Below are 13,462 nucleotides of genomic sequence, written 5' to 3'. Positions count from 1 at the left end.
CAAGCCGACGCATGAAAGCCCGCTGGTCCCCGTGCCGCTTCCTCCTCCTCCTCCTCGCCTCGTTGACGGTGGGCTGGTGTACACCGTTCGACGCCTGCTTCGGTCCAGACGGCGAGGTAGGGGCCTCCAGTATCTCGTCGACTGGGAGGGCTATGGACCTGAGGAGAGAACCTGGGTGCCAGCCAGTCGGATTGTGGACCGGACACTCATCGCCGACTTCCACCGTCTGCATCCTGATCAACCTGCAATCCGTAGGGGCCGCCCCAGAGGGGTCCCTAACCGTCCTGCCCGCCCGGCTTCCTGTCATGTGCCTGACCCTGACCCTGTCTCGGTACCTGTCCCGTCTTCTGTCCACGACCCTCCAGCTCCCTCCGAGGATGAGGATGTTCACTCGGACCGCTCGGAGGAATTCTAGCCCTCCACCGGCTCCCCTCCGCCCTCCCGACGTGGTGTCACTTTTGGGGACTTCTGGGGCCGTCCCTTAGGGGGGGGGTTCTGTCATGAGCTCTCTCTCTGCCTGGTAACACGTGCTGATTGAAGTCTGATGACCTCCACCTGTTCCTGCTCTGCTCTGCCTCACCCTCGTTACCTACCAGCTGCACTGCATTCACCACTCATCATGCCCTCTATATAAAGCCTTGCTTTTCAGTCCACACTTGTCAGATCGTCTGCAACCAGCACCAGTTACCTGCCTGTTTATTGAAAACGCCTCTGACTCTTTGCCTGTGATCCCGGACCCGCTCGACTACTTCTGTGTTCTCCAGCCCCGGTAATCTTGACCTGCCTTCCGTCCCTCTTCTACGAATACCGCCTAGTCCTTGACTGTACTGCTGCTTCGTTTCAATTGCTGTTGTGTGTGTGTTTCCCCCAGGACTTCCCGGATCATCCAGCTCCTGCCTTCGCTGTTCGGCTACTGGGGGAACACACACACGCAGACTCTTGGAACTCCTGTACCCCCCCCGGAACCCCTGAAACCCCCAACCCTTAAATAAACTTTTGAACGTGACTCATTTGTGGTCCTCGTCCTGTTTGGTGTCTGACAGTCATAAGTGTGATGGTTGGGGACATTCGTGTGTCCATTGAAATGTTTAAGTCAAAATGATTCTTTGGAACTTGTGCTTATATCGGCCCCAGTGATGTCCTGTTGTTGTATTCCAGAGGTTGTCAGCCTTCTTATTTTCCAAAAATGTGTGAGTGTGAATGACCCCCCACAGTGACCTCAATGTGGATGATGACATCTTCAGTAATGTAGTTCTGAAGCACTATGAACTTTTCACTTAATCAACAGTGAAACTTCTTAGACTTCTTCATTTCTTAGAGTTCTGTATCCTCCATGGTGGATGTGCTGATACACTGTGGATAGGACACATCTTTGGTCCTGTTTCGCCTCTATGTAATGAATAATCATATAGTGTAATATTTTTATGTAAACACATTACTCATTTGTGTCTTTATGAGAAGCATCACTAATGTTTACATGACTTATATGTATGTTTTTTTGTAGTTCCTGCAAGAGTTGTGAACATATCAACAGACATCACGGTAAATGAAGGAAGCAACGTCTCCCTGATGTGTTTAGCCATTGGGCGGCCAGACCCCAGCATCATATGGAAACATCGCTCTTCAAGCGGTAAGGCTCCTTTATGGTTATGGTTATGGTTATGGGATTTGGCAGACGCCTCGTATGTCCAAAGCGACATACAAATACAAAAACAATATAATATTTAACATTTTACAGGGAACAGATTATGATGTTGGTCAAACTACAATAAGGAGAATAGCAATAATAAACAACAATGTCAATTCAATCATTAGCCTAATAAAATAAGCAATGGAAATGAGGGGAAAAAAGCAATAGTAAACAATAAACTTTAGGATGTGTTGATTGTGCATTGGTATTCATGAGAATAAAATGAATGATGAGTCAATAGCCTATAATTCAGTACCCGTTTGCCATCTGACCTTGACCTCAATCTTTCACTTATGCGCCTTCACATCTCACAAAAGGTTATTTGCATTGTGGATTGAGACATATAAATAAAGATGCAAAGTCCACCATTATGAATACAGCCTCAAGGGCTGTGACGGTTCACCTCTGCAGGTACCCCATCTTTTGAACTGCCCTCACCACAGTGCTGCTACATGCTTTTCCATGGAAACCTCCACAGCTAACCCCTGCTGACAGCAGTGCCCAGGCTCCCGCATGGTATCACTTTAGGATGACAGGCCCACAGTTCGAATACTGCCACATCTGTGCCTCCTGAATGTGACAGCATGGCCACCCACTTTGTCTTTTTTGACCAGCAGATGATGTCTGGTCGGAGGGGCAATGATGGCAGCATCTCCCTCAGGGGAATCTGAGCCGCTGCTAGCCGGCCGGTCTGTCTGTCGTCCTGCATCGTCCCTCAGTCAGCTGCCTCTGTTGCTTTCAGGCTCCCCCCCTGCCAAGTCTCTCCTTGGGCATTTTCACTTGTGGTCTGTGTGTGATGGGGGTGGTGCAGAGGACACTGGGCAGATGTCTCAGATGCCTCCCTCCTCCTCTGAGCTCGCCTTCGGTGCCTGGACTCCGCTGAATCAGCACCTGGCCAAGGCATCTCCTCCACTTCAATAATCAGGCTTGTGTTTCCAGAGGGACAGTCTCTCTGGACAGGCTCACTCGCAGTCTCCGCATTGGAGAGACACAGTTGGAGTAAGAGATGAACCACTGAGTGAAAAATGAATGAGGGAGCTGGAAAAACAAACCGTGGCAGTTCTATGATTGGAAGTCCCAATCTGTCCCAATCTGTCCCAAAGCAGGCCAATGCCTTGTTGATGAAGGTCCAATTGACATTTTACTTCAGGTACCATAGTACCAAGGCATTTGGGGGGCACAGTTGAGTTAGTTATTAATGTAGTTAAGTTAAGTTATGTAGTGTTTGTCAGGCTGTACTTGTGATTTATTTATTTATGGGATGTCTAGTTTGACCATCACCAGAGGTCTCCCCCATGCACTTAGATATGAATCTGTCTCTCATCACAGGAATAGCTAGCTTGGAGGTGTAACCAAGATGACTTCCATAAGGGCCGGCTTCTCTATAAGGACTTAGTCTGTATGCTATGCTGCAAGCATTCAGGCTGTCAGCCAGTCCTCATCTACGGAGCTTCATCTGTGTGGGCAGAGAAGAATCAAAAACTTAATCTATTGTTCCTCTATTCTCCACCCAGCTGCCCTGCAAGCCTCCAAGCCATTCTTGTTTATACTTTGAGTCAGTAAGACTGCAATCAATATCACCATGCTGTCATGCTGTAGACCATGACTAACTCAGAAGCTGAACGGGCACCACCAATGAGGGAGCCCATCTTCAACAGCCAGGCCGTCGCGCTAATAGCATGCTAGTCTGAAGGTGCTACTGATAGCTCTCTTTTCCCCAGAGGCTCTCTCCTATTGATCACATTATCAAACTGGATAAATACTTAATTTAATTTAATCAAGGACAAAAGAACAATGATTTGATTACAGTGGTTGTCTTCATACTGAACAAAATGAACACATATTGAATTTTGCTGTTGGGGAAAAACTGTGTTGTATTTTACATCAATCTGACCAAACATTTATTTTGTGTACTTCTTCAATTCATTATGGTTTCATGGTCTTGCTTGAAGTTATAAAACACACACACACACACACACACACACACACACACATGCATGCACACGCACACACACACACACACACACACACACACACACACACAGAGGAGAGAGAGAGAGAGAGAATACAGTACACTTGAATCCATTGAATACATGTCCCTTCTTTGAGAAAGCAGTTTTTAGTATTTTTACAAAATGAAGCGAGCACATGGAGTATAAGCAATGGATGATTTTAGTCATCCTGTCTCCAGCTATTACTTAAGGCGTTGTTTAGTCTGTGCAGGTCACAATGTACATGTACATACAGATGTTTGATGTTTCTGGCATCTCCCTGTACTAGAGATGTCCTCCTGCATCCTCTCGGCCAAACACTGTGTACATTTATCCCATATTTGTCTGTCTACTTCTCGCGTTCCTGATCCATTCACCTTCTGCTCAGCCATCTCTCTCTCTGTCTCCCTCTCCCTCTCTCTCTCTCTCTCTCTGTCTCTCTCTGTCTCTCTTTCTCTCTCTCATTTGGCCTCCTCCGCTGCTTGCCTGTGTTCACTGCTCTGCGGCTGTCTCCTCTTATCTCCGCTCTCCCGCCGCTCCGCACCGCCCGGCTCCCTCCTCCTCCTCCTCCTCCTCCTCCTCCTCCTCCTTCAGTGTTCTCCTCTCAGTATCCCCATGCTGCAGACACCGCCACCCCACCTCCTCCCCTGCTGCAGCAGGAGCGTGTCCACCGCCACTGCTCCCTTCTTTACACCTCAACCGCCTCACCGTCACTCCCCACCCCTGAGGGATGCCAGGAGCTGTGGTGGATGCACGTCTACTTGAGCCTGGCCACCAGGTTGCTGTGTGTGTATCATGTGTGTGTGTGTGTGTGTGTGTGTGTGTGTGTGTGTGTGTGCATCCCTGTTTGGCTGAGGATGCACCATTGTTTACCGTATTCGGGGTGCACTGAACACTCCCACACCGGTAGACTCTGGGTGGGTGCCTTACTTGGTCATTTCCAGGATTATCCCCTCCAGCGGAGGGGTGTTGATCATTGTGTAACAGTTGTCTGTCTTCTGCGCTGTCGCTCTCTGCTCCACTCATTTGAAACTGTGATACAGCCCTCCATATAGTTGTTTTTTTAGTTGTGTAAGATATGTATTTTTTTCTTTTACTTTATATATTTGTTTATTTTGTAAGGACAGTGCATGCATATTTATGGACATCAGTATAAAATACACAATGTACATATGCCAGAATTAGCACAATAGCTAGTTTTCATCTGTTGTCCCTCTGATTATTATGATTGATGGAGTTCTTTATAGGAACATTATCCATGAACGGTGGCTTTATGATAGAAGCAAGGCATGTGAAGTGCACTCACTGAAGTAGCTGCAAACGCCAACTTGTTCTAATTTAAAGCAGATACAATGATCTTTTACGAGTATAGAGTATGGTTTTATAACAGGATCCAAGATGTAATAGGAAAGCTACTTTAGGTGGAATATTGTAGTACATTTGATGACCTTGAAGATGGTTTGAGCTGAAAAAAATATGTTGTTCAACAATAACAATGCTAACCTACCACTGGTACAAGTCACTTCAACAATTCAAACAAAATCAGTTTTTAGAAATGTTTCCCTCTTCTCATCAGCTTCCATTGGGTGTTTCCGGGACAAGTCATTTAGCTGATAATTTGCATCACAGATGGTCATACACGAGCAACAAAAGCAGGCAATATTGAGTGATGAAATCGTTTCTCAAAAACCAATATGCAGGTCTGTATAGACGGTGTCAGTTAATGTCACTGGCTACACTGGGAGTGAGCGTTATCTTACTTGACATTTCTTGCAAGCTCTAATGAAAAAAAAAGATGTTTTGTGCCAGTGAAGACATTTCACATAAGAACTCAAATGTTTCCTGATGTGACATTTCTCAAATAGTCTCTCCATACTTGTGGAACAATAGATATAAAATATGTGTATTTTTGTCGTTTAAAAACTGAATATGAATGCATCAGATTGTACTTATTATAATAAGGGAAAATCAGGGTAACAACCGGACAATATTCTTGCTATCAGTGTCAGGATGGCCAATTTTATAAGTAAATTGGTTCAGATATAGTTCGGATGTGATTTTCCGGAATGTTGTATTACATCATTGTTATTAATAGGATAACACACCCACCATGACAACTGCATCTGTCTCTCCGGCCCTATCACTTACACCGTTTCACATTCAAAAAATGACGGCTCGCCTCATTACAATCACAATGCCAGTTGTATGCTAGAAGCCAACAGCTTTTAGCACTGACAACTGGAGTGCTATAAATGCTTGTGATAGCAAAGTTATTCTGTTTAAAATAAAAATCCCATCACTATTCAAACTATTTTCACCATTATCACATTTGGACATTCATGTTATTGCTATTCTTGCTATGGTTCTGGTGGTCACAGAAGTTGGCGCTCCGATAGGATTGTGACCACTCCTTTGAGTGACAGAGCTATTGCATGGTTGACGTATGTTGCCGAGCGGTGGCAGGTCTCTTGATGAGTGGCAATTTCGCCATTATTCCGGCCAGAGTGTAAGGCGTGCCTTTTGCTGTGATGTGCCTGTCAGTGTGAACAATGCCCTGCGTTAGCCCCCTCTGTCACCAGAATGATTTTCAGCTCACTTGGGGAGAATGTGCCCGGTTCCCAGAAGGGGAAATGTAGAAACATAATTGGCTATGAAGGGCAAGGCCACGTGGCAAATGATGATAACAATGAATGTTACTGCTTTTTTCTCCCCCAAAACCCTCAGCGTGTATAGGGAATAAGGGTTTTCTCTTGGTGTGGTGTGGCCATACATGCATACATACACACACACACACACACACATACACACACACACACACACACATACACACACACAGACACACACACACACACATACAGTACACAGACACAGACACACACACACACACACACACACACACACACACTCACAATCATGTCCAGTTCACTGTCTACACTTTCATCATGGGACTGATGGGTCATTCAGGATTCTTTTATAGCCTATATATGTCTTGTGCTTTCTGTGCAAGCAAATGAAATAGTGTCTCAGAGTTCAAGGCACCAACAGAGCAGACAGACACCACCACAAAAAAAGCAAATGATCAGACAGCTCATAATACAGTACACATAGCTCTACACTCAACATCCACACAACTACATGTCCATGCACATTGCAGATGTGAGGAGAAGAGAGAGGTATTACTGTACATGTCTGATACATTTGTGGGCAGGAGATGAGCAGTTTTGGAAAAGCCACAAGTTGTACTGCTTCCATTGTTTTCTACTTCAATCATAGAGCATATTGTTCATTGTTTTAATTAAATTAGTTTAATATCTCTATATCTATTTTAAACTAATCTTAATGAATGTCGTAGCTTTTCATCTCTTATCTAATTTTCCCTGTTGTATATTACATTTTATTGATGCAGTTATTGTTCATTTATATGTAAAGTCTATTAATTTGTGTTATTATGAACCTCCTACCACCTCAGCAGGTGATTAGGGTGAGATTTATTAATTAGAACTTTGCAGTCTGTGTTTTTTTTTTCTTTTTGTTTGGGTGGCAAGGGGGGTGGAGGGTGACAGGGAGTACACTCTGAGTCTCACTCTCAAGTGCTATTGATAAAGTTATACATGGACTTGCCTATCATGGTCTGATTTATTGATTTATTTATGCCTCTCATTGGGCCACAATGCCGCTGAAATTTAACATTTCACAAAAATCAAAAGATCCATATGTGTTTGCAATTGCCTTTTGATTTCGGAAGATTGGCCCCTCTGGGCAGTACTGAATGCAGAGTGTGTGCTATGTTACACGTGCACTACTTTCTGTTTTACAAAGACATATTAAAAAAAACAAAAAAACTTTATCTTGCCCAGTCCTCCAGTGAGCAGCTGCTAAAGCGGCAGCTGGGTTTTTGTCTGTGTTTATGTGCAGCATATGGCCCAGAAGTGGATGTGTCCCTCTCATCTGACTCTGCTGTGCTCGCTGCTGTAATAGGAAAGTACAGAATAAGCAGTTAACTCTTGCAGACCTCAAATATCTTCCACTGTCACAGAGTTTTTTGTGTTGTTGTCACTGGAGCTGTGATAGCCTTCAAAATGCAATCAAAGCGATTCATGTACACTCTCTAGTTACTAGAGTCTAGTATACACACGTGTCTTATGATACAGTGTTGACTTTGAATTGAATTAAAAACCATGAGATCCATCGTATGGAGGAACCGATGTGATAATAGATTCAACCACAAAACCAGTTTTAAAAAGGATTATTGAATACGATTTGCTCCCTGATCCAGCAATGCCAAGCTGCTAATAAGGCTGATAAGAAAGCAGGTCCTTAAAATTCAAAAGGTCTGTTGAACAGGGAAGAGGTTGAATGAACTCTTAATTGGTTGGGAACAATGTAAATTCAAATACTATACAAGGAGAGAAGTTTTCTATCAGAGTGTATTCTCCATTCAGTGGTGAGGAAGCTTGAAGATTTGGAACGTGGAAATGTGGAGGGAAAAAAAGATGGATGTGGGATGAAACAAGGCAGTGTGTTTTCAGTAGAATGATTAGCACATGAAAGATAATGGTGTATGGTGGGAGGGGAATCCTGAGAGGAGATACAGGAAGTATAGTACTATTGAATTGGAGTGGAGCCATTTTGAAAACATCACACCCCATTGTGATATAAAACACTTTCAGCTTTATTGTAATACAAGAAGTTGTTTTTGGTGTTTGTAATTTGAATATTCACTCTGAGCAGAAGTTGCTCTATAGACCATTTCAAAACATCACAGATAACTGTGATATCAACCATGAAAGCTATCATTTCAACATTTATTTCACAGATTTCAATTTAACCTACACAAGGGTTATACTTTGTGGTGAGAAGACCTGATATCCGTAACATTTCATGACATTGTTATGTTAGTGGAATGCTAGATGGTTCGAGGATACAAGACACAGAAAATTCAGCTAAGCTGTACCGTTGCTCTGTTGGCATTGACACGAATTAGAGGGCCTTAAACTCCATGGGTGTTACATCCACAGTTTGCCTGGTGTTGCTCCCATAACATGCTTGTCAGCCGTAAAAAGGAGTATCCATGACATTGATAGATTTAGCTGTATTGGCCAAGATATAGATGTGGAATTGACTGACTGTTCAATGATGCCTAGTTCCTACTTGAGTGGCATGCTTTTAAAAAGGCTTCTGGTTTAGGTGTGTAGTAGGCTAATGTAGAATCACTGTCATTTGCCCTTCCACTCTGACTTTATAATCAGTGACATCAGAGGTGCGTACTGTTTCCCTTGAATTTTTGCAAACTCTTACAAACAGTCTGAGGAGGTAGTTCTCCACGAACATTCAGTGGAGCTGGACGTGGGCTGGACGAAGGTAACAATGCAATTACCGTTACAATGGAATGCTAACACCAAATTGTTCAAATTTAACTGTTCAGAGAAAACTTCTCTGAACAGTTGAGCTCGCCACAAACGTTCGCCAATATTTGCCAAATTTGAATGTTGCATTGTTTAGGATGGCCCCTCTTTTTTGAGAACCTCAGAAGCTGTCGAGCTTTAAAGATCAACCCACACAGTAAAAGTTGTGATTTTGATTGGGCAGATTTACTGTTCTTCTGCTGATGTGAGAAATGTAGGCCCTAGGCTAATCTTTTTAAACTTGTCTACTCTCTTTTCTAACATAACATAACATAACATAACATAACATAACATAACATAACATAAAGTGCATTTAGGAAGTAACCAAATATCTTCAGTCTTATGCTTAAATGGTGTCAGTCGACACCAAAAAAATGACTCTAGATCCTGTTTTGATCCTCTTTAGAAAGGACAAAAATTAAATATCCATGATATATTCAGACTCTTTACTTAGTACTTAGTTAAAGCACCTTTGGTAGCGATTACATCCTCAAGTCCTCTTGAATGTGACAAGCTTTTCACACCTGGATTAAGATATTCTGTCCCATTGTTCTCTGCAGATCCTCTCTCAGTGGACAGCCATTTTTAAGTCTCTCCAAAATTATTCAATTGGGTTCAAGTCAGGCCTGTGGTCAGGCCACTAAAGGACATCCACTGAGTTGACCCAAATCCACCCCTGCATTGTCTTGGTTTTGTGCTTAGGGCATTGTTCTGTTGAAAGGTCAACCTTAAATCCCGTCTGAGATTAACCTCCACCCTGAGTCACCCAGTCAATGCCATTAAAACACCCTGCCAGAGCATGATGCTGTGAGCACCATACTTCACTGTTGGGATGGTAATGAGTAATGTCTGTTCTGAAAGACTCAGTAGACAGAATAGAATCAGTTAACCGTTTAATATGAAAGGAATAGCTTGGATACAACCATGATAAAGAGTCCAGAATAGGTAACAGTCTTTGGCGTAGGCCCCGTCTCGGATCCGTCCAGCAATGAGCGGATCTCGTCTCCTGCCGATGGATGAAGGCAGGGGCGGGGAGCCTACCCCCCACGACGAGACGAGGACCAACTGGTGGCGGTGGCTGAAGGGAGATGCTGCAGTAGGCGAGCCGCGTCTGATGGACGTGGACTGCTGGCAATGGTGGCTGGAGGGGAGGTGGAGGGAACGTCATAGTCGGCGTGCTGAGAAGCAGAAGAAGTGTTAGATGGAACAGATTTAAAATGCCCACTGAATCCCTATAGGCTAGCACTGATTGAATGAGTGAATGACCAGATTGTGGGGCTTTCCCAAAAATGTAGGCAAAGCTAAGATTGGCTCCATGAATGCATGAGAGGAGTAAAAGGCTACACTACGAGTCTTTCTAGTAGAACTTTCACTTAAGCTATCTTTTCTGCCCCAGACATTATTTCTATTGCTCAGTTGGGCCAGGTAACAGGTAAATGTTTGGTAATGAGCACGGTGGCTTGAATGGATCAGACATGACTCTATATATTCATGGGCTTCACCAGGTCCCTTGCCAGAGGTCTATAAAATCAAGCACTTAGTTTATGAATGCAGACTGCATGGTGCTTGATTTTATACAACTGTGGCAAGGGACCTGATGAACCCCATGAATAAATAGAGTCCTGTCTGATCCATTCAAGCCACAGTACTTATTAGAACATTTCTGACACAATGCTGTCTCTGAGCTCTGCAGGCAGTTCCTTTCACCTCATGGTTTGGTTTTTGCTCCTATAGTCAGGAGTGTGCCTTTCCAAATCATGTCTATGCTATGGCTATACAAAGCGATGGCTTTGTACAAACTGTCAGTAAATCTGATTCATGAGCATATCCAATTCAAATCGGATCATATGTCTGAACAGCTCAAATCATGTGAAATCCGATTTCTTCCAAATCTGTTTCAAACCACCTACGAATGTGGTCTGAAATCCACTTCCCAGGCACCATAGCATTCAGGGGTACATCATACATACAGGAAATAGTGCATTCACCAGCCAATTAGGCAGTGCCTGTCTTTGAATATTCATGTGTGTCCAAGCCATACTGTATGGTTCCCACCCAAAAATGTAATTTGTGTTTGCCAAGCCTCTATATCGGAACTCCCCCTATTACCGTCAGTCCCGTATTTCCACCGTCTTGCGTGTATGTGTCACTTAATATCCATTTCTATACAAACCAAGACAGCGGACTCCTAAAGAAATGCCACCCACAGCTATGTACCAAAAATGGCATTTTACCGTGACTCGAAGAGCTGTAAACAGAGTTGTAAGGCTGCGTGTACACAACCGCTTGGAGCTCCAGTGGAATTTTAATTTCATGACGAGAATTCTCGGTCTAACCGTTCTTGTGCCGTTGAAACGGTTTAAATAGGCGACCCATCAGGCCAGCACTATAACTCCGAGCGTGGTAAACAAAATCGGATATTTCAGGCAGTAAATGCTCCCGTTAAGAACCAAACCAGATTTTGTTCAAATCTACACATCTATGGCTACTGAAAAATGTAAAGTTCATTTAGTAAATGTTATTTTGAAGTGTTAAAAAACATCATTGTTTTAGAATTTCTGAACGAAAGTGGTGATAATTGGGGGTGTTACGATATCGATGTCTCCTTATGCCTAGTCTGAGTGTAGATTGTTGAAAAAAATAATGATTTTGCCTTAATGTTGCATAACAAAATGTAAAATAAAAGGTCTCAGTGCTTTTTAAATACACAGAACATATTGTACATGCACACACACACACACACACAGACACACACACAAACACACACACAAAATGCATGCACGGACACACGCACACACACACACACACACACACACACACACACACACACACACACACAACGCAAAATGCATGCATGGACACACGCACACACACACACACACACACACACACACACACACATAGACCCTGAAGCCGCCGCCATTTGCACCATTTAGAGTTTCAGCCGCAGCCAGCCAAATTAAGCCGCCATCTGATATACTTTGGCTGAACCAGCTAGAACTATTTGCATCAAATAATAATTCTATCACATACAGTGCGTAGAGACAAACACGCACAAAAAATAAATGATAAGCGACATCTATTTCCCACTGGATTCACCACAGCACAGTCTTGTTTTCGTTGCTACGATACACAGGACTCATAATGAATTGACGACCAATTAAAATTGCACGTTTTCCGTACAGAAGAAGCAATGCATTTTTTTCTCGCGCTCAGTTTAAATGCGGAAAGAAGCAAACAAGGTCATTTTGATCTCACTTCACACATAATCCTTATTCCTTTCCTAATTCCTCTGTAGGCCTATACTCAAACATTTGTTAGATCTTCAGGGCCCAGTTGCACAAACACCTCAACCAAGGATTGATGATAGCCTACGAACCAAATATTCTGGAACGAAGGGATTATCAGCACTGAACGAAATATTACTGCAGTAACATTCCACCGATTCCAGAGATTGCTTCAGTGTACATTGAAGTGAAATGTGCAGTTCAACATAATATAACAGTGTGTGCTTATTAACTATATTGAATAGCGAATTGCATGTCATAAATGCATAACGTTACTCTGTGAAGTTTGACAAGTGTTCATCTAGGCCTATTCTTACACAGCAGCAGGGACATTATTACTTGAAATTGTTTAGTAGCCTACATATAACAAAAGAAATAGGCTACATAATTTGTGAAAGTAAAATTGTGTTTTTTTTTTATTATTACATTGTATTGCATTTTGTAGAAATATATACTGTAGTGTAAGCCATGCATTGCTTGGAAATATTGAGAGCTAGTAAATCAATATAACAGACATCTGTACATGAAGTGGCAGCTTCAGCCATTGGTAGCCATGAAAAGTATGGCGGCTGCAGCAGCCACACACACACACACACCACACACACACACACACACACACACACACACACACACACACACACACACCATATAAGTACTTGCACGCTGTCCATAGGCACAGTTTGGAGGCTTCATTTTGCATACTAGGACTTAATAGTCCATGACAGGATTATGCTAAAATGATTTTACATGATTAAGGAGCATTAATTATATGTGATAATCAGCAAAGAACAGTGCAGGATACTGAGAAATCGACTCCTAATATGTTAATATGTTACAGTAATATTAGACTAGAGGCAGACCACAGGTCTGTTGGCTTTCATAATGACATTGAAATCAGTTTTGCTTTAGGAGAACCTGGAGTTCAGTGAACAGTTCATTACGACCATTAAGTATCTCTCATCCTGTGACCACCTCTGTGGTCTAGATGAGCATTCTCCTCATTCTCTAAACCATGCAGAGCAAAGGAGATAAATTGAATCCATGTTGAGTTGAGGTTAAATGGCTTGATTTAGTCAGTTAATGCAGATA

The 13,462-nt window shown here is 43.0% G+C and overlaps 1 protein-coding gene across 2 annotated transcripts in view; it reads left to right on the top strand.

Annotated features, from left to right (window-relative positions):
- Nucleotides 1-13,462, top strand: part of opcml (opioid binding protein/cell adhesion molecule-like) — a 112,932-nt gene that overhangs the window by 85,711 nt on the left and 13,759 nt on the right. For both annotated transcript variants that reach the window (XM_042091232.1, XM_042091231.1), the window contains one exon: nucleotides 1,505-1,630. In XM_042091232.1, coding sequence (XP_041947166.1) covers nucleotides 1,505-1,630 — 126 coding nt within the window. The remainder of the gene's footprint in view (nucleotides 1-1,504; nucleotides 1,631-13,462) is intronic.

Source organism: Alosa sapidissima, chromosome 5 (genome assembly GCF_018492685.1).
Source record: "Alosa sapidissima isolate fAloSap1 chromosome 5, fAloSap1.pri, whole genome shotgun sequence".
In the NCBI taxonomy this organism is placed as follows: Eukaryota; Metazoa; Chordata; class Actinopteri; order Clupeiformes; family Clupeidae; genus Alosa; species Alosa sapidissima.
This window is presented reverse-complemented; position numbering and strand designations above follow the sequence as displayed.